The sequence below is a fragment of the Lolium perenne genome, chromosome 4 (genome assembly GCF_019359855.2).
Source record: "Lolium perenne isolate Kyuss_39 chromosome 4, Kyuss_2.0, whole genome shotgun sequence".
NCBI lineage: Eukaryota > Viridiplantae > Streptophyta > Magnoliopsida > Poales > Poaceae > Lolium > Lolium perenne.
Genome location: NC_067247.2, coordinates 335,414,151 through 335,436,186, shown reverse-complemented (window position 1 = coordinate 335,436,186; position 22,036 = coordinate 335,414,151). Strand labels below are relative to the sequence as shown.

At 44.1% G+C, this 22,036-nt stretch overlaps 1 protein-coding gene and 1 pseudogene across 1 annotated transcript; one reads left to right on the top strand and one right to left on the bottom strand.

The window, feature by feature from the left end:
• Positions 1 to 1,824: 1,824 nt before the first annotated feature.
• Positions 1,825 to 2,947, bottom strand: LOC127347897 (uncharacterized). The gene is made up of 2 exons (XM_071818256.1): positions 2,554 to 2,947; positions 1,825 to 2,408 (listed from the first exon to the last, which is right to left on the bottom strand). The coding sequence occupies exons 1-2, from the start codon at positions 2,945 to 2,947 to the stop codon at positions 1,825 to 1,827; spliced, it is 978 nt and encodes a 325-aa protein (XP_071674357.1).
• A 5,364-nt stretch (positions 2,948 to 8,311) lies between these two features.
• On the top strand, positions 8,312 to 9,593 carry LOC127347896 (putative cyclin-dependent kinase F-2; annotated as a pseudogene).
• Positions 9,594 to 22,036: the final 12,443 nt, after the last annotated feature.

The window sequence follows — 22,036 nt, the reverse complement described above, 5'->3', positions numbered from 1 at the left end:
TTGGATGTCCTAGACAATATTGACACATGACACAATGTACCTAGGTTCGGCCCCTCGCGGTGCTTCTGCTTGATTATATTGATAGATGTGATAAAAGTTATTGGAGGCGTAGATGGAGGCCAAAGTCGGCGAATGCATGTCCTTTTAATTCTCTCCTGCCCAAGCCTTATACAGGGTGACTTGACCTAGGGTTTACATTGTACGAACGTGTCACCAAAACCCTAAATTGACTAATCACCGTTGGATCCATAGCCTTCATGCTGATCTTCGTCTGGTCGAATGGGCCTTCTTGTCGTGTTCGACCTATGAGAGTAAGTCCAGCATGGAGGTGACTAGATTGGGCCACCCCATTCTTGTAGAGCGACTCGTTCCGATGGCCATACCCGGTTGTATATTCCATCGTCATAAATTAGCCCCCGATTGCGTCAGAGACATTCCTCTAGCCTTGGTTCTTTACTCGGAGTCGATTGACGACTCGGTTGAGAGATGAACAGCTAGTGGAAAGTCGCGGATGACTCCTAAAACAGAAACAACACATGAGATGGAGACATTAAATTAGCCTTGGAAGCTTTCATCGCCCTGTATTGCTCGATTTTTAATCGGGCCAGCTCATGCTCGTTACGATGTCGTGTGATGTCGACTCCATGTTGTCATGCAGAATCAGCAGCATCTTCCCGTGACCCATCATGTCTTGTCACACATGTCGTGTCATATAATTCCAACACCGGGAATGAAGATCCCTTTTTGGTTCGGCAGGCGCAGAACATGACGAGCTCGATCGACGAGCAAGACGAAAAACATAGTCACACAGAGACACATGATTTTTACCCAGGTTCAGGTTGCGTTGTGCGAAACCCTACGTGCTGCAACTATTATCTATCTGGTGGATCTCAACTCCTACAGAATATGTTCCCCGGGAAGGCATAACTAGTTCCTTCCCTCATAAGCTTTGTTCTTCTCCAACTCCCCCCCACCCCCCATGCATGTCTGCAGCTTGGGCCTCCTTTTATACTGGTAAGGGGTCCCACAAAATGTTGTGTGGACATGTTAACTAGGGGCGTGGCCAGAACGTGGCGCGCGAGTTCAACCACGTAGGACATGTGGCCGAGGCTAGTCCCTGGAAGCCTAGCTTTGTCGCGGCTTCTCTGGCCCCACCAAAGCGTGCATATGGGGAAAGCGTTCCTGTAGCAGGGACAGATTCCGCACATGCCCCGGAGCTGCTTCCCAGGATGAGCGGCAGCCAGGGTGGGCTCCCGTGTATGGAGGCCTTTTGGCGGGCGTGTGAGCGGGCTCGCTTCTAGGCGGTTCGTGGATACCCTCTTTTTCCACGGCGCCGAAAGTAGCCCCCGGGTGTAGGACTGCTCCCGGCTTGGGGAACCCCGGTGCTGTGCCTAAGTCATGAAGAACGAGTTGCAACAGCAACTTTCCTTGACAAGTTCACTATAATGCAACAACTGAATTTAACAAGCAGTTGCTCCAAGCTCTTCTAAAATCAGATTCAGTTTGCTAGTCAACAAGATTACAATGATACTTTTTATGTGAGCAAAGTGCCCAAGTGAATTCTTCAGCTCAAAGATGAAAGAGACATGAAGCAGATCATTTGGTAACTATTTCAAGCGCTGACCAAAACGACTTTGTAATTACAGGAACAAGATGCAGTGTTAGCCTCTTCAGCCCAGGATATTCGCAGAAGTATAAATTTCATGCAACCACGTAATAATCAACACTTGCTCATAGTGGACCAATTCACATACATGGTAGTACAAAAACTAGCCGGCTCCTAGTGGACAGGTTGTTCAGAATCATGACTTCCCTGAACAGCTGTCAGATGAAAGGCGAAGCGTTCATATCATGACCATTTATTGCTGGAAAGAATGTATGCGAAACTAGAGTCTGTTTAAGCCAAAGATATGTAGGAAAGAGGCCTGTACGATGGAAACTTGCAACCAGCTTGCCACTGACGTCAACATGAAACAGCCATTCGCCAGATTTGAGCAGCACGTGCAAGTCACCATCCCACGATGCGGTCACCACACAGAAACAATAATCAAAATCTGCAAACCGCACCTTGATATCTGCTACTGGTAATTCAACCCGGTACTTGAAGGTCCAGGACTCGCGTTCATAGTCCTCCATCACCCAGATATCAATTGCTGTCGCGCCATTGTAGCTAGACATGCTAAGCATGTCGTCCATCTCAAATAGGTTAGCGACGTCAGGAACAGCCGGAGCATGCATCTTCTGGAACGACTCGGATGTGGTGTCGAATACCATAATCATGTCGCTTGGGCTCTTATCCCGCCATAGGTGCCAATGCAGCTTACCACGGAACAAGAAAGATGCGTGGATCCATATTAGTTCCTTCACATCTTGGGACCTAGCTATGTGCCTCGGAGGCTGGCCAGAGCCTAATGTGAAGACGTAGGAACCCAGACCATTTTGAACGTCATATGGCAGTTGATCATACCGATACCAGGGGGCCGGGTACAACAATAGTCGGAAACTCGTGGGTAGGGTTGTGCCTGTACATCCCTAGGAGATTGAACCCCAAACCGTCAAGCTGCTGGATGGGAGCATACTGACGAGTTACTGGGTTGCAGATGGAGAGATTACTTTTGTAGCCGGATATGACAAGGAGGCCGTCGCAGGAGGCTCTTAGAAAAAAGATGGCGTTACTCAGCCGAGCGACAGACGGTAGTTGCTGGTCGGCGGCGGCGGCGACTCCTGCCTGGTGGTCGAAGGGAATGATGTCTTGCGACCCACGTTCAGAACCGTCGCCGCATATGTTGTAGCCGCGGAGGAGGGGGAGGGTGGGCTGGCCGGCGTGGTGCGCCAGGAGGAAGTCGCGGGTGGAGGTGGCGTGGCGCCATGCGCGACAGACGGCGCGGCAGCGAACGACGGCTTTGGGGGGACAGACGGACGAGGATCTCCCAGATGGCGATCTCATCCGGGACCGGGAGGCCGCCGTGCACAGGTGTCAGTCCTGCTGTTGCGGTTTTCGCCTTGGTTGCCGCCGGTAAGAAGCTCATCCTAGCTCTTGGTTCATCCCGCGAGCAAGAGTAGTGGTTTGGGGCGCTGGCAGTACCGGCGAGTGGTAAGAGCATGTCTAACATGCCCCTTATAACCCGCCCACCCCGTAAAATTCCGGCGACATACGGGGCAGGCGCGGTTTGGGCCGTCAAGCAGGCCCCGTATTCGGGCCGCCCCGTTTCGGCAGAATACGGGGCCCAGGAAATCGGCCCCTCCGCCCACTATTTATACTGGGCGCAGGTGCGAGTGAGGGGTTAACCCCTCACTCGCAACCCTAGCTCCGCCGTGCGCCGCCGCGGCCTCCACCCTGCTCCGGCGAGCAATTCCTCCCTCCCCCGCGCCGCATTCGACCCCAGCCCCGGCATGGACGCCCGCCGCCGCAGTAGCGCCTCACCGGCGAGCGGATCGAAGCGATCCCGCTCGCCGGACAACGTGGAGGACGCGTGGCGCTTGAAATGCAAGCGCTCCGCCGCGGGGAGCCGCCGTGCGGCCTGCAAGTACGGCGGCGCGTATTACATGCCGGACTCGCTCCGGGAGTTCGCCGCCGGTGGGCGGTGGTACCGACAAGATCCGCCGCTCAAGCCGATGAGCGGCGCCGCCTTCGATGCGTGGCGCGCTGAGTGGGAGCGTGAGCGCGCGGCGAAGGCAGCATGGGCGGCGCGCATCGGCAGCACCAGCGGCGGAGGAGGCGGAGGCGAGGAGGAAGCGGAGGCCGGCGAGGAGGAAGCGGAGGAGGCAGAGGAGGACGCGGCATACTTGCGGGCGGTGGCCGAATCCGAGGTGGAGGCCGCCGAGAAGGCGCGGGCGGAGGCAGACGAACAGGCGGCGGCCATCGCCGCCGTGGCTGAATTCCAGACGAAGGAGGCTGCCGCCAGGGCGGAGGAGGAGGCTGCCGCCAGGGCGGAGGAGGAGGCTGCCGCCAGGGGGCCTTTCGTGCCATTCATCATCCTCGAGTAGCTAGGATCGCAGTAGATCGCTATGTATATGTATGATCCAGTGTATGATCAATGAAGATGAACTATGGTTTCATTTTCCCGGGGTTTTAATTTTTAAAAATACAGGGTGAAATACGGGATCTGCTAGACGGAATGGTTCAGCAAGACGCACTTTTGGGATACGGGGCGAAAAACTCGCGTTATACGGGGCAGAGAAATAAGGGGTCTGTTAGATATGGTCTAAGAGCGGCGGAGGTGGAGGTACGATTTGATCCCTTTCTCTTTCAGCGAGACAACTAAATCGACTTGAGCTGGGCTTAGCTAGGTTCGTTTTCAAATTCTTAGACGGGCTGGGCTTCCCCTATACAAGGACGATTTTATTATTCCACTGAAATACTTGTCTGCCAATCAGTGGCGGAGCTGTAGCACGAATTCTGGGTGGGCCAGCAGCACAAAAGCCTTCATTTCTACAATAAAACTGAACCTTTCTTGGGCCGGCCCAGCAAAAATAACAAAGGATTGTTCAGATCCTGGGCGGGCCACGGCCCAGGTAGGCCCCAACGTAGCTCCGCCCCTGCTGCCAATAGCCAGAACGAAGAATGGAGTGTTTGTGGGGGCATCGACGCTCGTGTTCCCTGGAAAGTCTAGCGCTGAGATTCTGGAGGCGTTGGCATGCAGGGAGGCTTGCGCCCTGGCAAAGGACATACACGTCAGGAGGGTTATGGTGGCAACGGACTGTACGAATGTTGTCACTAGCTTGGCCGAGGGGACTTTCGGAAGTTATGCTCACATTGTGAGAGAAATCAGGGAGTCTAAGGGCGACTTTGATGCTCTTGAGTTCCGCCACGAAGCTAGGATTTCGAATAAAGAAGCACACTGTTTAGCTAGGAGTGCAGTTTATGATGCACCAGGCCGCCGGGTGTGGCTAGTTAGGCCGCCAGAGGGATTCCTTGTATCGATTACCTCTGATTAATAAAGGCCGTTTTCCCCCGCTCAAAAAAAAAAACTTGTCTACCAATAAAAACAACTAGTAATTAATATGATCTCTTTCTGAAAATTCTGGACGTAATGGTGTCCGGGAGGCAAAAGTCCACACTCCTTACGACCAATCCTAGAAGCACTACCAAAATACTCCATCCATTAATTCTACTATTTATAAGGCAAAATACTCCATCCATTCTACTATTTGTAAGGCTTCAAAAAATCACTAGTATCGGTGAACTTTGAAGTTAACATGTGGTCTCAATTTATATATTTTCGAGTTCCATCACCAAAAACTCCGTCCATTCTGAATGGTCAATTCTAACTTATAAGCCTATTTTTAAAGATTTCACTAGTGGTCGGTGAACATCAAACTTAAAGTGTGGTTTCAATTTATTTATTTTTGAGTGCTAGTACATGTACTTAATGTGTGCTCTTCTATTCTTCCAATATGTGCCTACTATGTTATTCTTTCGTCATTCTCTTCCATTAGCTACTGCGTAGTTTTTGACAGGGAGTGGCAAACTGAAACTAAATTGCGGTGTCTTTTTCAGTTACAATATCGACACATGCAGTAGCAACGATGATATAAAAATACAAGAATTAAGTAATTCCAAAAGCTTTTCCGCATTGGTCCCTTTGAGAAATTTTCTTACAAAATAAATATATCAATATCAAGTTGATACAGGTTATATATGGCCTTTGCGCCAACACGATATTAAGATTAAGTCAAGACATCGAGGACTCGCATAACAAAACTATTAAAAAATGTAAAAAGCCTATCAACAAAACAGCTACATCAAACGATAGCATCAATCTCCCCTGATAGCAACTTCAGGGTAACATGCGAGGTGCTCTAACCACAACACCATCAAAAAGAAACACACGACCCGTTGTCATTGGATCCAACCATGTCAGATCATGAGTTTTCACCCAAAGATATGTCTAAGTAAATTCTAGGCAATGCCTTCATCAACGCTAAGTGAGCCACCGTCATTGCTAGGTTCAACGAATACATGAGCCAAAAAATTGTTTAAAAGGGTAGGTGATTGAGGCAGCCAACATATGCGGAGAATGATGTGGAATTAGCTCTTGATTATTTTGGTCTACCATCATCTCTTGTTATTGACAAGCTTTTAAAGTTGTGTCCACTGTGTTCAATTAACAGTCAAATTTTACAAAACTGTCCTTGTGAGATATATTAGATAGGTTGTCAAGTTTAAATGAGCATCGACCTATTGAGGAGCCCCACTAGAAAAAACCTCATCGCTGTCGCACCTAATTTCCCTATGGCCAGCGCATATGTGCCCGTCAGCGCAAACACGCCGGTGGTATCGGCTTATCGCCGGCACACTAGGCTTGTGCACCAGGGGTAGCTCACTCACTACGGGCGCATCAGCGCGGTGCGCCCGCAATAAGTCGTTACCACTGGCGTACCAGGCTGGTGCGCCGGTGATACTAGCTTGTTCTAGTGGCGGGGGCTTATTCGCCAGAGATATAAGCACATGTGTGCCGGCGGTATGTTTATTTTTATTTTTTCAGACTTTTCAGCGTATATTTAAAATATTTATTCAGGTTCATCACACAGATAATATTTATACAGGTCCAGTACACATGCAGTATAGAAACACATACATTCGAACATGAGAATTTACGGTATCAGTACAAGTGGCCAAATCATTGGTTTGTATTCTCGTAGATTTGTGTCCCATAATTAAGGAACGGTCGGTGTCTCACAAAACTCTAGGTGTCGAACACAGGCCTCAGACTAGTCACAATGGGAAGTATCATACACTAGTATCATGGACATGATACTAGTTTATGATACTACCCACACAATGCATAGTATCATAAGATAGTATCATAGTATCATCACATTTAATATTTTCTAGAATCTCAATGCAAATTTGTGTACATGATGTGTTTGCCACTAAGTTTTCTTGTTTTACGTGCTATGATACGGTATCATATTATGATACCACTCTCATCTCTCACCTCATTAATTGGTGTGCCACATCAGATTTTTGCCAACATGGCATGCATAATACTACTTATGATACTCCCATTAGGGCTAGTCTCAGCATGACTCTCTCCGGATTCTCGGCGAACAACGAGGAGAACGACAATAAGGATGTCACTTGCGTGAGTTTTAGTTCCACGTCATACCTTTTCTAGTATTCTGCCACGTCAGCATCTAATCGTTTAATCTTATTGCTCATTTAATCTTCTTTCACAGTCCTTTTGGTTTCTGCCGAAAACCCAAACGGACCATATCTAATCCCCTTCTAAAATTGTTGCCATTAGGGCGATAAAATGGATAAATTTGAAAGAAATTGCGGTCTGAAACGAAGCGCTTCTGCCTAACCCGCTGCCACCTAATTTTCTCCATGCGTAGACACCACGGCAAGCAAGTTAGCCATTGTAATCTAAGATCAGACAGGAATGGCGTAAGCTCGCTCGAGTTTTGCTAGATGCCTGAATCTAGGTAAAATCGCCGTGTATTTGCCGTGATGTCTGAGATTATTCGATTGCCTTGCCACGCCTCACCGAACCAAAAAAGGGTGGCTTCACCCCTGATGTCCGCGAACGCACCCGCGACAACTAACCCTAGCTGCATATTTTGATTATTTTCTATGGGAAGTGTAACCGCAACATCCTTTTTTTTTTGTTTATCCTTCCATGGGAAGAAACTTTGTTAAATCTTTGATCCGTAAAGCTAAATAATCATTTTCTTGAGGAATGTCTGAGATTATTTTGTTTATGCATTGCGAAGCTACAAACACGCAAGACACAAGTTCATACACTTGGTTATGACCATTAGCAGGAACACACTCCTCCCAATCAACCATACATGACATGTCAGTTCAAAAATTCTGCTCAGATGAACAAAAAGCATTGGCACACATGCATGCACGGTGGATGTGTACACCGTACCCAGCTATGCGCCAGCCACCGCCATAGAGGAAGTAGACAGGGTTAATTACCAGACACAATCCGGCCGTCTCGATCTCCCCGCGTAAGGAAGACGCGCGCGTAGTTCTGGTCGTGTCTTTACGCCGTGCAAACAATTGAAGACGCAGGCGCCAAGCAAAGGAACTGGAGTCGGATTCACCTCGCGCGGAATCCCAAATCCGGTGATGCAACCTGTCGAAGCAGCTAACCCTAACGACGACTGTACGTTCAACTTGAATCCGAGTCGAGGTAGAGGAGGCCAGTTCTGTGTCGATCGAGGCCATTGCGCGTTTGGCTCCACTGGTGTATATATGCCGCGAATCCACCGCCAAATGCTTCCTCGATCCCAATCCACGGCCGCCGTCTCCCACACCTCATCTCCCCCCTCCACCGCAGCAACCAACAAACCCACCATGGCCGTCGGCAAGCGACATGCTGCCGTCCTCGACGCCGGCCACGCGACGGAACAAGGATCATCAGATGATTACTACAGCAAGAGGAGGCGCGTCCGCGTCGGCAGCATGGAGGAGTACGAGGCGACGGACGTCCTCGGCGAGGGCGCCTTCGGCATCGTCAAGAAGGCCCGCCACTGCGTCACCGGCAAGACCGTGGCCATCAAGTTCCTCCGCCCCGACACCGACGCCAGCGAGCTCCAAGAAGAGGGGCGCTTCCTCGAGGCCCTGCGCCGGAAACCCTTACGTCGTCGGATCGCACGGCTTCGTCCGTGATCCGAACACCACCAAGCTCTCCCTCGCCATGGAGTACGTCGGTCCGAGCCTCCACACATCCTTGTCCAAGAGGCCGCCGCTCCCGGAGGCCGTCGTGCGCCGCTACATGTGGCAGCTTCTCACCGGCGCCCAGAAGATGCACGAGCGCGGCATCGTCCACCGCGACATCAAGCCGGCCAACATCCTCGTCGGGGAAGACGGGAAGATCCTCAAGCTCTGCGACCTCGGGCTAGCGTTGTCACTGGCGACAGAGAAGACACCATATGGGGATGCAGGCACGCCGCCCTACATGGCGCCGGAGATGCTCCTGGGGAAGCCGGACTACGACGCGCGGGTGGACACATGGTCGCTGGGATGCGTCATGGCCGAGATGCTCGCGGGAGGCAAGATGCTGTTCAGCTTCAAGGGCGGAAGCAGGCACACTGCCAAGGTCAGCCAGCTCTGGGAGATCTTCAGCCTGCTTGGCTTGCCAGATGAGAAGGCGTGGCCGGAGTTCGCGTCGCTGCCGCTCGCGGCCACGTTTCTGCCGATGCGATGGTTCTCGCAGCACGACAGGCTGGGGGAGCTGTTCCATGAAGAGATGCTGTCCAACGACGGGTTCCAAGTCTTGAAAGGGCTTCTTGAGTGCAACCCTGATAAGCGGCTGACGGCGGCCGCCGCGCTCCAACTCCCCTGGTTTTTGCCCGAGATCGACAAGTTACCAGTGCCCGGGAAGATCGTGGTGCGGATAAAGCTCTCTCGGCCGGCGACACCGAAGAAGAAGAAGAATCTGGGACGGATCAAGACACAAAAAACGAAGAAAGTGAAGCGGATCAGAAACATCGTCCCTCCAGCTCCAGCTACGACGAAGAAGAATGTGCCGCTTATCAAGTTCGTCACCCGAGCGACACCCAAGGAGAGCAACGTACTTAGAATCCCACTGGCGATGTGGGAGAAAGCACATTTGATGGATCCATGTAAATGCTAGAAAATAGACCAGGCATCCTTGCCTTGGAACTGTAAATGATGTAACTCGTTGAATGTAGAAGTGCAGAGTGTAAGAACGTGTAACAGGTGCAATAATTGATGGCTGATTGTCCTTGAAGTGTTCCATGTACGTACGTAGGTTCTAGAAGAGGTACTTCGAACTGTAATTATTTAACTGTAGTTGTCTTTCTGCAGATTATGCGAAAATACTTTTTAGTGTTCAATTGATGATTGATTGTGCTTGAAGCGTGCCATGTAGTTCTATTTCACAAATTATCCGAAAATACTACATCTGTCCCAAAATAAGTGAATTTTGTTTTAGATATGAATGCATCTAAATGTATTTTAGTTTGTATCTAAATAAAGTTGAGTCACTCATTTTGGAACGGGGAGTACTTCTTAATAATTAATATAGACAAAGAGTTGTCTTCACCCTTGTTCCGTTATTCATGTGCGTAATTGCTAGAGCATTTTAGCGTTGTATCTAGCCAAAGTTTAGTCGCTCATTTTGCAACCGTGCTAACATGAATAACGCCCAAGACACACTCCAGCTAAGCTTCAATCACATATTGGTAACAAGGAGTCAAACATCTTCTTCAAAAATTTCTATAGATGTCGCCCTGGATGCGAAACAAATATAGATAATAGTCAATAGGACATCACACCCGAGGTAGTTAGCTTCCAAACAAACACATCCTTATGTTATGTTAGTTGGACATCCATGAGTCGGCGCACTAAGTGCAGCCATTGCCCATCTATTCTCCAAAAAAGCTCATCTAAATTCTATATTTAGCAGGCTATGAGATAAAACATCAGCCACCAATTTTTTTTTTCCGTTGTACTATGTTATTTAAGGATGCATGCATATTGATGAGATAAAGGTGTGTCACCGAGCCATGTATCTTCTTAAAAACGTGTGCTTACCCCATTGCCGATTTTGAAAAATCTTATACGAAAGAAATCATCCTTAACTTTCATAAGTCCCTTCCAAAAAGGTGAGTCGGTGACCTTTGCCTTAACTTGGGATAAAGTTTTTGAGTTGAGGTATTTGTTATGAATTAGTTCTTGCCATACACCTTCTTCGCTAAGTAGTTTGTAAAGCTATTTGCTTAACAAATACTCCCTCCGTTCTAAAATAGTCTATATTCTAGTCCCAAATTTTGTTCTGAAATACTCTACATTCTAGCTTTAGTCAACAACAACACTGAAAATGAAGTGGTTTTCTCTCTTTATTGGGCGTTGTTGTTTCAATTGGTTGTTTATATATCTAAGTCGTACTAATAAATACAATACTAGTTTGTCTTATTTTCTCTAGAAAGACTAAATAATAATGGAGGGTGTAGGGATTCGTATCAATGAAAACAAAAAAATTCCTACCGCAAGAACGAATAACAAGCCAAGATCTAATCTAGTAGATGGTAGCAACGAGGTGAAGATCATCATACCCTTGAAGATCGCTAAGCGTTAACGAGATAAATCTCGTGGTTGATGTAGTCGATCACTTGCCGCTTGCAAAAGCGCGTAGAAGATCTTGACGGTGCCCCAATCGGGCAGCACCTCCGCACTCGGTCACACGTTCGGTGTTAATGACGACGTATTTCTCCCTGTTCCAGCGGGCAGCGGATGTAGTAGATCCTCCTCGGAATCCCACCAGCACGACGGCGTGGTGATGGTGGTGGTGGAGATCTCCGTTAGCGCTTCGCCGTAAGCACCGCGAGAGAATAGGGAGGAGGGGAGTAGCTAGAGTTTGGGAGAGGGGGCACTTGGGCGCCAGCCTTGGGTTCCCTGGGTGGTGCGGCTCAAGTGGTGGCCAGCCCTCTCCCTCTCTTTATATAGGTGGAACCCCCTAGGATTTGGGCCACAAAATCAAATTGAAGTCCAACTCCAAAACTGCCATATTGGTGAAACCTAGGGGAAGTGGGATTGCTCCCTTTCCTTCTCCCTTGGCCGGCCAAGGTGGTGGAGTCCATCATGGACTCCACCTTCCCTCTTGGTTGTCTGGTTAGGGTTGGTGGAGTCCCGGATGGACTCCACCTTCCATAGTGATTTATTCCGGAAGGTTCTAGAACATTCTAGCGCCTTCCATAAATGCACCGGATCATTTCCAAAATTGGAAAGTGACTTCCTATATATGAATCTTATTCTCCGGACCATTCCGGAACTTCTCGTGATGTCCTGGATCCCATCCGAGACTCCGAACAACATTCGAACTCCATTCCATATTCCATATCTACTTATAACGACATCAAACCTTAAGTGTGTCACCCTACGGTTCGAGAACTATGCGGACATGATCGAGACTCCTCTCCGATCAATAACTAATAGCGGGACCTGGAGATCCATAATAGCTCCCACATATTCAATGATGACTTCGTGATCGAAAGACCCATACACATAAAATAACAATTCCCTTTGTCTCACGATATTTTACTTATCCGAAGTTTGATCGCCAGTATCTCCATACCTAGTTCAACCTTGTTACCGATAAGTACTCTTTACTCGTACCGCGCTATGATATCCCTTGTGAACCAGTCACATGCTTGCAAGCTAATTGGATGTCATTCCACCGAGAGGGCCCAGAGTATATCTATCCGTCATTAGGATGGACAAATCCCACTATTTATCCATGTGCCTCAACCCTATACTTTCCGAACACTTAGTGCCACCTTTATTACAACCCATTTATGAAGTAGTGTTTGGTGTCATCAAAGTATCCATCCGGTGTAGGTGATTAACATGATCTCATGGTCGAAGGATTAAGTTACTATGCATATTAAAGCTTGAAGCATAAAGAACTAAATAACTTGATCATATGCTACGCTTACTATGGGTGTATGTCCATCATCATTCACCTAATGATATGACCTTGTTATTAACAACATCCAATGTTCATGATCATGAAACTATGATCATCTATTAATCAACAAGCTAGTTTAACAAGAGGCTTACTAGGGACTCTTTTATGTTTACATAACACACATGTATTAATGTTTCCGGTTAATACAATTATCGCATGGGATGCAAACATTTATCATAAACACAAAGATATAATAATAACCACTTTATTATTGCTTCTTGGGCATATCTCCAACAGTCTCCCACTTGCACTAGAGACAATAATCTAGATTACATTGTAAGGTACCTAACACGCATGACGTTCTGGTGTAGGTCATGTTTTGCTCTAGGGAGAGCTTTAGTCAACGGATCTGCCACATTCAGATCAGTGTGTACTTTGCAAATCTTTAAGTTGTCATCTTCGACATACTCGCAAATAGAATTAAAACGTATCTTTATATGCTTCAGCTTCTTGTGTTACCTTGGCTCCTGTGCATTGGCTATGACACCCACGTCGTCACAATAGATGGTCATCGGGTCCAACACACTAGGAACCACACCAAGCTTCGTAATGAAACACTTCATCCATATCGCCTCTGATGAAGCCTCCGAAGCAGCTATGTATTCCGATTCAGTTGAAGATTTCGCCATAACGCTTTGCTTAGCACTCCTCCGGCTTACTGTTGCACCATTCAAAATAAATACGTATCCGGATTGAGACTTAGAGACATCCGGATCAGTGTTCCAACTAGTATCGGTGTAACTGGTTACAACAAGCTCTTGGTTACCTCTGTAACAAAGAAACATATCGTTAGTTCTTTTCAAGTACTTCAGGATATTCTTGACCGTTGTCCAGTGTTCCATTCCTGGATCACTTTGATATCTGCTGGTCAAACTAACAGCATGTGCGATATCCGGTCTTGTACATAGCACGTCATACATGATAGAGCCTATGGCCAAGGCATAGGGGATTTTGTTCATCTTTTCTCTTTCTTCTGAAGTAGCCGGACTTTGAGTTTTACTCAAGGTCTTACCTGGTAACATGGGCAAGAATTCTTTCTTGCTCTCATCCATTCTAAACTTATTTAGAATTTTATCCAGGTATGTACTATGTGAAAGCCCTATTAGGCGTCTTGATCATCTCTATAAATCTTGATGCCTAAAATATATGCTGCTTCTCCAAGGTCCTTCATTGAAAAACACTTATTCAAATAGCCTTTGACACTACTTAAAAGTTCTGCATCATTCCCAATCAACAATATGTCATCTACATATAATATCAGGAATACTACAGAGCTCCCACTCACTTTCTTGTAAATACAAGCCTCTCCATGGGTTTGTATGAATCCAAAGTCCTTGATCACCTTATGAAAGCGTTGGTTCCAACTCCGGGATGCTTGCTTCAGTCCATAAATGAAACCCTGAAGTTTGCATACCTTGTCAGCATTTTTAAGATCGACAAAACCTTTGGGTTGTACCATGTACAACTCTTCCTCAATGTCACCATTAAGGAATGCCGTTTTGACATCCATCTGCCAAATCTCAAAATCGGAAAATGCAGCGATTGCTAACAATATCATCACAGACTTTAGCTTCGCTACAGGTGAGAAAGTCTCATCGTAGTCAACCCCTTGAATCTGTCGGAACGCTTTCGCGACAAGTCGAGCTTTATAGACAGTAATATTACCATCATCATCTGTTTTTCTTTTGAAGATCCATTTATTCTCGACAGCCTTGCGGCTATCAGGTAAGTCTACCAAAGTCCATACTTGGTTATCATACATGGATCCCATTTCGGATTTCATGGGCACTTGCCATTTGTTGGAATCTGGGCTCATCATTGCTTCCTCATACGTCGCAGGGTCTTCATCATTATTTTCTACAATCATGACATTTAAAGCGGGATCGCACCAAATAGGAGTGGCACGAACCCTCGTCGACCTGCGAGGTTCAGTAGTAACTTCGTTCGAAGTTTCATGATCGTTATCATTAGCTTCCTCACTAATAGGTGTAGGCAGCACAAGAACATCTTCCGGTGTTGCGCTACTCTTATTTTCAAGAGAAGGTTCAGTAACCTCGTCGATTTCTACTTTTCTTCCATTCACTTCTTTCGAGAGAAACTCTTTCTCAAGAAAGGATCGGTTCTTGGCAACAAAGATTTTACTTTCGGATTTGTGATAGCAGGTATACCAAATTGTTTCTTTAGGGTATCCTATGAAGATGCATTTCTCCGCTTTGGGTTCGAGCTTGTCAGGTTGTAACTTCTTTACATAAACTTCGCAGCTCCAAACTTTAAGGAACGACAACTTAGGTTTGTTTCCAAACCACAATTCATACGGTGTCGTTCCAAAAGATTTAGATGGTGCCCTATTTAAAGTGAATAATGTTGTCTCTAATGCATAACTCCAAAAAGATAATGGTAAATATGTAAGAGACATCATAGATCGAACCATATCCCATAAAGTTCGATTACGACGTTCGGACACACCATTGCGTTGTGGTGTTCCCGGCGGTGTCAACTGTGCAAGTATTCCACATTTTTTAAATGCATGCCAAACTCATAAATTAGATATTCACCTCCACGATCAGAATGTATAAATTTAATTTTCTTGTTACGTTGATTTTCTACTTCACTTTGGAATTCCTTAAACTTCTCGAAAGTTTCGGATTTATGTTTCATCAAGTAGATATAATAATATCTACTCAAATCATATGTGAAAGTTAGAACATAATGATAACCATCGCGCGATGCTACACTCATTGGTCTACATACATCAGTATGTATGATTTCCAACAAGTATGTAGCTCGCTTCATAATACCAGAGAATGGAGTCTTAGTCATTTTTCCCATCAGACATGCCTCGCATCTATCAACTGATTCAAGTAATCCATCTGAATGGAGTTTGTTCATGCGCTTCACTCCAATATAACCAAGACGACAGTGCCACATGTATGTAGAATTATGATACGTCTCAAACGTATCTATAATTTCTTATGTTCCATGCTAGTTTTATGACAATACTCACATGTTTTATACACACTTTACATCATTTATATGCATTTTCCGGCACTAACCTATTAACGAGATGCCGAAGCGCCAGTTCCTGTTTTGTGCTATTTTTGGTTTCAGAAATCCTACACAAGAAATATTCTCGGAATTGGACGAAACGAACGCCCAGGGTCTTATTTTTCCACGGAGCTTCCAGAAGACCGAAGAGGATACGAAGTGGGGCCACGATGCGCCCTAACCATAGGGCGGCGCGGCCAGCATGGGGCCCGCGCCGGCCTATGGTGTGGGGCCCCCGTGCCTCCTCCGACTCTGCCCTTCCGCCTACTTAAACTCTCCGTCGCGAAAACCCTATTACCGAGAGCCACGATACGGAAAAAGTTCCAGAGACGCCGCCGCCGCCGCCAATCCCATCTCGGGGGATTCAGGAGATCGCCTCCGGCACCCTGCCGGAGAGGGGAATCATCACCGGAGGGCTCTACATCACCATGCCCGCCTCCGGATTGATGTGTGAGTAGTTCATCCTTGGACTATGGGTCCATAGCAGTAGCTAGATGGTTGTCTTCTCCTCATTGTGCTATCATGTTAGATCTTGTGAGCTGCCTATCATGATCAAGATCATCTATTTGTAATGCTACATGTGGTGTTTGTTGGGATCCGATGAATATTGAATACTATGTCAAGTTGATTATCAATCTATCATATATGTGTTGTTTATGTTCTTGCATGCTCTCCGTTGCTAGTAGAGGCTCTGGCCAAGTTGATACTTGTGACTCCAAGAGGGAGTATTTATGCTCGATAGTGGGTTCATGCCTCCATTAAATGCAGGACAAGTGACAGAAAGTTCTAAGGTTGTGGATGTGCTGTTGCCACTAGGGATAAAACATCAATGCTTTGTCTAAGGATATTTGTGTTGATTACATTACGCACCATACTTAATGCAATTGTCTGTTGTTTGCAACTTAATACTGGAAGGGGTGCAGATGCTAACCCGAAGGTGGACTTTTTAGGCATAGATGCATGCTGGATAGCGGTCAATGTACTTTGTCGTAATGCCCTAAGTAAATCTCATAGTAGTCATCATGATATGTATGTGCATTGTTATGCCCTCTCTATTTGTCAATTGCCCAACTGTAATTTGTTCACCCAACATGCTATTTATCTTATTGGAGAGAGACACCACTAGTGAACTGTGGACCCCGGTCCATTCTTTTACATCTGAAATACAATCTACTGCAAACTCTGTTCTCTGTTGTTCTTCACAAGCAAACATCATTCTCCACACCATACGTTTAATCCTTTGTTTTCAGCAAGCCGGTGAGATTGACAACCTCACTGTTAAGTTGGGGCAAAGTATTGTGATTGTGTTGTGCAGGTTCCACGTTGGCGCCGGAATCCCTGGTGTTGCGCCGCACTACACTCCTCCACCAACAACCTTCACGTGGCCTTCATCTCCTACTAGTTCGATAACCTTGGTTTCTTACTGAGGGAAAACTTGCTGCTGTACGCATCACACCTTCCTCTTGGGGTTCCCAACGGACGTGTGCTTCACGCGTTATTAAGCACTTTTTCTGGCGCCGTTGCCGGGGAGATCAAGACACGCTGCAAGGGGAGTCTCTCACTTCCAATCTCTTTACTTTGTTTATTTCTTGCTTTACTTTATTTTATTTTCTGTTTTGTTTGCTTTCTCTATATTAAAAACACAAAAAAATTAGTTACTTGTTTTACTTTACTTAATTTAGTTTGCTTTACTTATTTTTATTACTGTTAAAATGAATACTCCTGAGAACACTAAGTTGTGTGACTTCACTAGCACCAATAATAATGATTTTATATGCACTCCTATTGCTCCACCTGCTACTACAGCAGAATTCTATGAAATTAAACCTGCTTTACTAAATCTTGTTATGAGAGAGCAATTTTCTGGTGTTAGTTCTGATGATGATGCTGCCCATCTTAATAATTTTGTTGAACTTTGTGAAATGTAAAAGTATAAGGATGTAGATGGAGACATTATAAAACTGAAATTGTTTCCTTTCTCCTTAAGAGGAAGAGCTAAAGATTGGTTGCTATCTTTGCCTAAGAATAGTATTGATTCATGGACTAAATCTAAAGATGCTTTCATTGGTAGATATTATCCTCCTGCTAAAATTATATCTTTGAGAAGTAGCATTATGAATTTTAAGCAATTGGATAATGAAAATGTTGCTCAAGCATGGGAAAGAATGGAATATTTGGTAAAGAATTGCCCTACCCATGGACTAACTACTTGGATGATCATCCAAACCTTTTATGCAGGACTGAATTTTTCTTCGCGGAACCTATTGGATTCAGCTGATGGAGGTACTTTTATGTCCATCACCTTAGGCGCCACAACAAAGCTTTTTGATGATATGATGATAAATTACTCTGAATGGCACACTGAAAGGACTCCACAAGGTAAGAAGGTAAATTCTGTTGAAGAAACCTCCTCCTTGAGTGATAAGATTGATGCTATTATGTCCATGCTTGTTAATGGTAGATCGAATGTTGATCCTAATAATGTTCCCTTAGCTTCATTGGTTGCCCAAGAAGAACATGTTGATGTGAACTTCATTAAAAATAATAATTTCAACAATAATGCTTATAGGAATAATTCTGGTAACAACTATAGGCCATATCCTTCTAATAATAGTAATGGTTATGGTAATTCTTATGGTAATTCTTAAAACAATAGTAGAAGTGTACCCTCTGGTCTTGAAGCCATGCTTAAAGAATTTATTAGTACACAAACTGCTTTTAACAAATCTGTTGAGGAAAAGCTTGGTAAAATTGATATTCTTGCTTCTAAGGTTGATAGTCTTGTTGCTGATATTGATCTTTTAAAATTGAAAGTTATGCCTAATGAAGATAAAGATATTAAGTCATTTGCTACAGCAAACTCCATACAAGTTCGAATTAATGAAAATATTAGATTGATGGCTAAATTGCATGCTAGGTGGGAAAGAGAAGAAAAACTAGCTAAAGAGGATAATGTAGCTAAAGTTTGGACTATTACCACTACTAGTAATGTTGATTCTTCACATGTTGCTAAACCTCCTACTATCAATGGTAAAATAATTGATGTTGGCAATATTTCTACTCCTAATACAAAGCGTGCAAAACTGCCTGAAACTGCTAAAACTGCTGAAACTGTTTGTGATAAAACTGCTGAAATTTTTCAAAATATTGGGGACAATGATCCCATTGTTGTAGATCATAAATTCATAATGGTTTAGATTTTGATGATTGTCATATCTCTGAAGTTATTAAGTTCTTACAAAAACTTGCTAGAAGTCCTAATGCTAGTGCTATAAATTTGGCCTTTACAAAACATATTACAAATGCTCTTATAAAAGCTAGAGAAGAGAAATTAAAACTTGAAACTTCTATTCCTAGGAAGTTGGAAGATGGTTGGGAGCCCATCATTAAGATGAAGGTCAATGATTTTGATTGTAATGCTTTATGTGATCTTGGTGCAAGTATTTCTGTTATGCCTAACAAAACTCTATAATATGCTTGACTTGCCACCATTGAAAAATTGTTATTTGGATGTTAATCTTGCTGATAGTTCTATAAAGAAACCTTTGGGGAGGATTGATAATGTTCACATTACGGTTAACAATAACCTTGTCCCTGTTGATTTTGTTGTCTTGGATATCGAATGCAATGCATCTTGTCCTATTATTTTGGGAAGACCCTTTCTTCGAACTGTTGGTGCTATTATTGATATGAAGGAAGGAAATATTAAGTATCAATTCTCTCTCAAGAAAGGTATGGAACACTTCCCTAGAAAGAGAATGAAGTTGCCTTTTAATTCTATCATTAGAACAAATTATGATGTTGATGCTTCTTCTCTTGATAACACTTGATTTGCACTTTCTGCGCCTAGCTGAAAGGCGTTAAAGAAAAGCACTTCTTGGGAGATAACCCATGTATGTTTTTATTACTGTTTTGTTGAGTCTTGGAAGTTGTTACTACTGTAGCAACCTCTTCTTATCTTTACTTTATTGCATTGTTGTACCAAGTAAAGTCTTTGATAGTAAGGTTGATACTAGATTTGGATTACTGCGCAGAAACAGATTTCTTGCTGTCACGAATTTGAGTAGGCCTCTCTGTAGGTAACTCAGAAAAATCTGCCAATTTACATGCGTGATCCTCAGATATGTACGCAACTTTCATTCAATTTGAGCTTTTTCATCTGAGCAAGCTAAGTTCCCCTAAAAAATTCGTCTTTACGGACTGTTCTGTTTTGACGGATTCTGCCTTTTATTTCGCATTGCCTCTTTTGCTATGTTGAATGGATTTCTTTGTTCCATTAACTTTCAGTAGCTTTGGGCAATGTCCGGAAGTGTTAAGAATGATTATGTCACCTCTGAATATGTGAATTTTTGATTATGCACTAACCCTCTAATGAGTTTGTTTTGAGTTTGGTGTGGAGGAAGTTTTCAAGGATCAAGAGAGGAGGATGATACAATATGATCAGGAAGATTGAAAAGTCTAAGCTTGGGGATGCCCCCGTGGTTCATCCCTGCATATTTCAAGAAAACTCAAGCATCTAAGCTTGGGGATGCCCAAGGCATCCCCTTCTTCATCGACAACTTATCAGGTCACCTCTAGTGAAACTATATTTTTATTCCGTCACATCTTATGTGCTTTACTTGGAGCGTCTGTTTGTTTTTTGTTTTTGTTTGAATAAAATCGGATCCTAGCATTCTTTGTTTGGGAGAGAGACACGGTCCGCTCGTTCATATGAACACTGGTGTTCTTAGCTTTACTTTTAATGTTCATGGCGAAGGTTGAAACTGCTTTGTTCATTGTTATTTGGTTGGAAACAGAAAATGCTTCATGTGGTAATTGGTATATTGTCTTGAATAATTTGATACTTGGCAATTGTTTTGCTCAAATAGATCATGTTTAAGCTCTTGCATCATGTACTTTGCACCTATTAATGAAGAACTACCATAGAGCTTGTTGAAATTTGGTTTGCATGATTGGTCTCTCTAAAGTCTAGATATTTTCTGGTGAAGTGTTTGAACAACAAGGAAGACAGTGTAGAGTCTTATAATGCTTGCAATATGTTCTTATGTAAGTTTTGCTGTACCGGTTCATACTTGTGTTTGCTTCAAACAACCTTGCTAGCCAAAGCCTTGTACTGAGAGGGAATACTTCTCGTGCATCCAAATCCTTGAGCCAAAACCTATGCCATTTGTGTCCACCATACCTACCTACTATGTGGTATTTCTCTGCCATTCCAAAGTAAATTACTTGAGTGCTACCTTTAAAATTTCATTCCTTGTTTTTGCAATATATAGCTCATGGGAAAATAGCCTTAAAAACTATTGTGGTAAAGAATATGTAGCTTATGTATCTTATTTCTTATAAGTTGCTTGTTGAGCGGTAACCATGTTTCTGGGGACGCCATCAACTATTACACCTTTGTTGAATATCATGTGAGTTGCTATGCATGTTCGTCTTGTCTGAAGTAAGGGTGATTTATCATGATCAAATGGTTTGAGTATGCATATTGTTAGAGAAGAACATTGGGCCGCTAACTAAAGCCATGAATCATGGTGGAAGTTTCAGTTTGGACATTAATCCTCAATCTCTTATGAGAATATTATCTGTTGTTGAATGCTTATGCATTAAAGAGGAGTCAATTATCTGTTTTCTATGTTGTCCCGGTATGGATGTCCTTAGTTGAGATCTATCAAAAACGAGAAATCAAATGCGATTTATCTCCTTGGACCTTTGTACAGGCGGCATAGAGGTACCCCTTTGTGACACTTGGTTGAAACATATGTTATGCAATGATAATCCATGTAAATCCAAGCTAATTAGGACAAGGTGCAAGCACTATTGGTATTCTATGCATGAGGCTTGCAACTTATAGGATGTCTTATGCATAACACATATGAATTATTACTACCGTTGACAAAATTATTTCTATGTTTTCAAAATAAAAGCTCTAGCACAAAAATAGTAATCCATGCTTCCCTCTGCGAAGGGCCATTCTTTTACTTTATGTTGGTCAGTCTACCTACTTCTTTCCATCTTAGAAGCAAACACTTGTGTCAACTGTGTGCATTGATTCCTACATACTTGCTTATTTGCATTCATCATATTACTTTGTGTTGACAATTATCCATGAGATATACATGTTGAAGTTGAAAGCAACCGCTGAAACTTATATCTTCCTTTGTGTTGCTTCAAAACTTTCTACAAAGAATTTATTGCTTTATGAGTTAACTCCTATGCAAGTCTTAATGATGCTTGTCTTGAAAGTACTATTCATGAAAAGTCTTTGCTATATGATCAGTTGTTTAGTCATTGTCTTTACCATTGCTTCGAATCACTTCATTCACTTCATATGCTTTACAATAGTATTGATCAAGATTATGATAGCAGCATGTCACTTCAGAAATTATCCTTGTTACCGTTTACCTACTCGAGGGCGAGTAGGAACTAAGCTTGGGGATGCTTGATACGTCTCAAACGTATCTATAATTTCTTATGTTCCATGCTAGTTTATGACAATACTCACATGTTTTATACACACTTTACATCATTTATATGCATTTTAC

Excerpts from the sequence above, each read along its gene's own strand:
- LOC127347897 (XM_071818256.1), bottom strand. The coding sequence starts at position 2,947 with ATGAGATCGCCATCTGGGAGATCCTCGTCCGTCTGTCCCCCCAAAGCC. Across the intron at positions 2,409-2,553 it reads TCCCATCCAGCAGCTTGACG|GCTCTGGCCAGCCTCCGAGG; the intron begins GTTTGGGGTTCA and ends TCTTCACATTAG.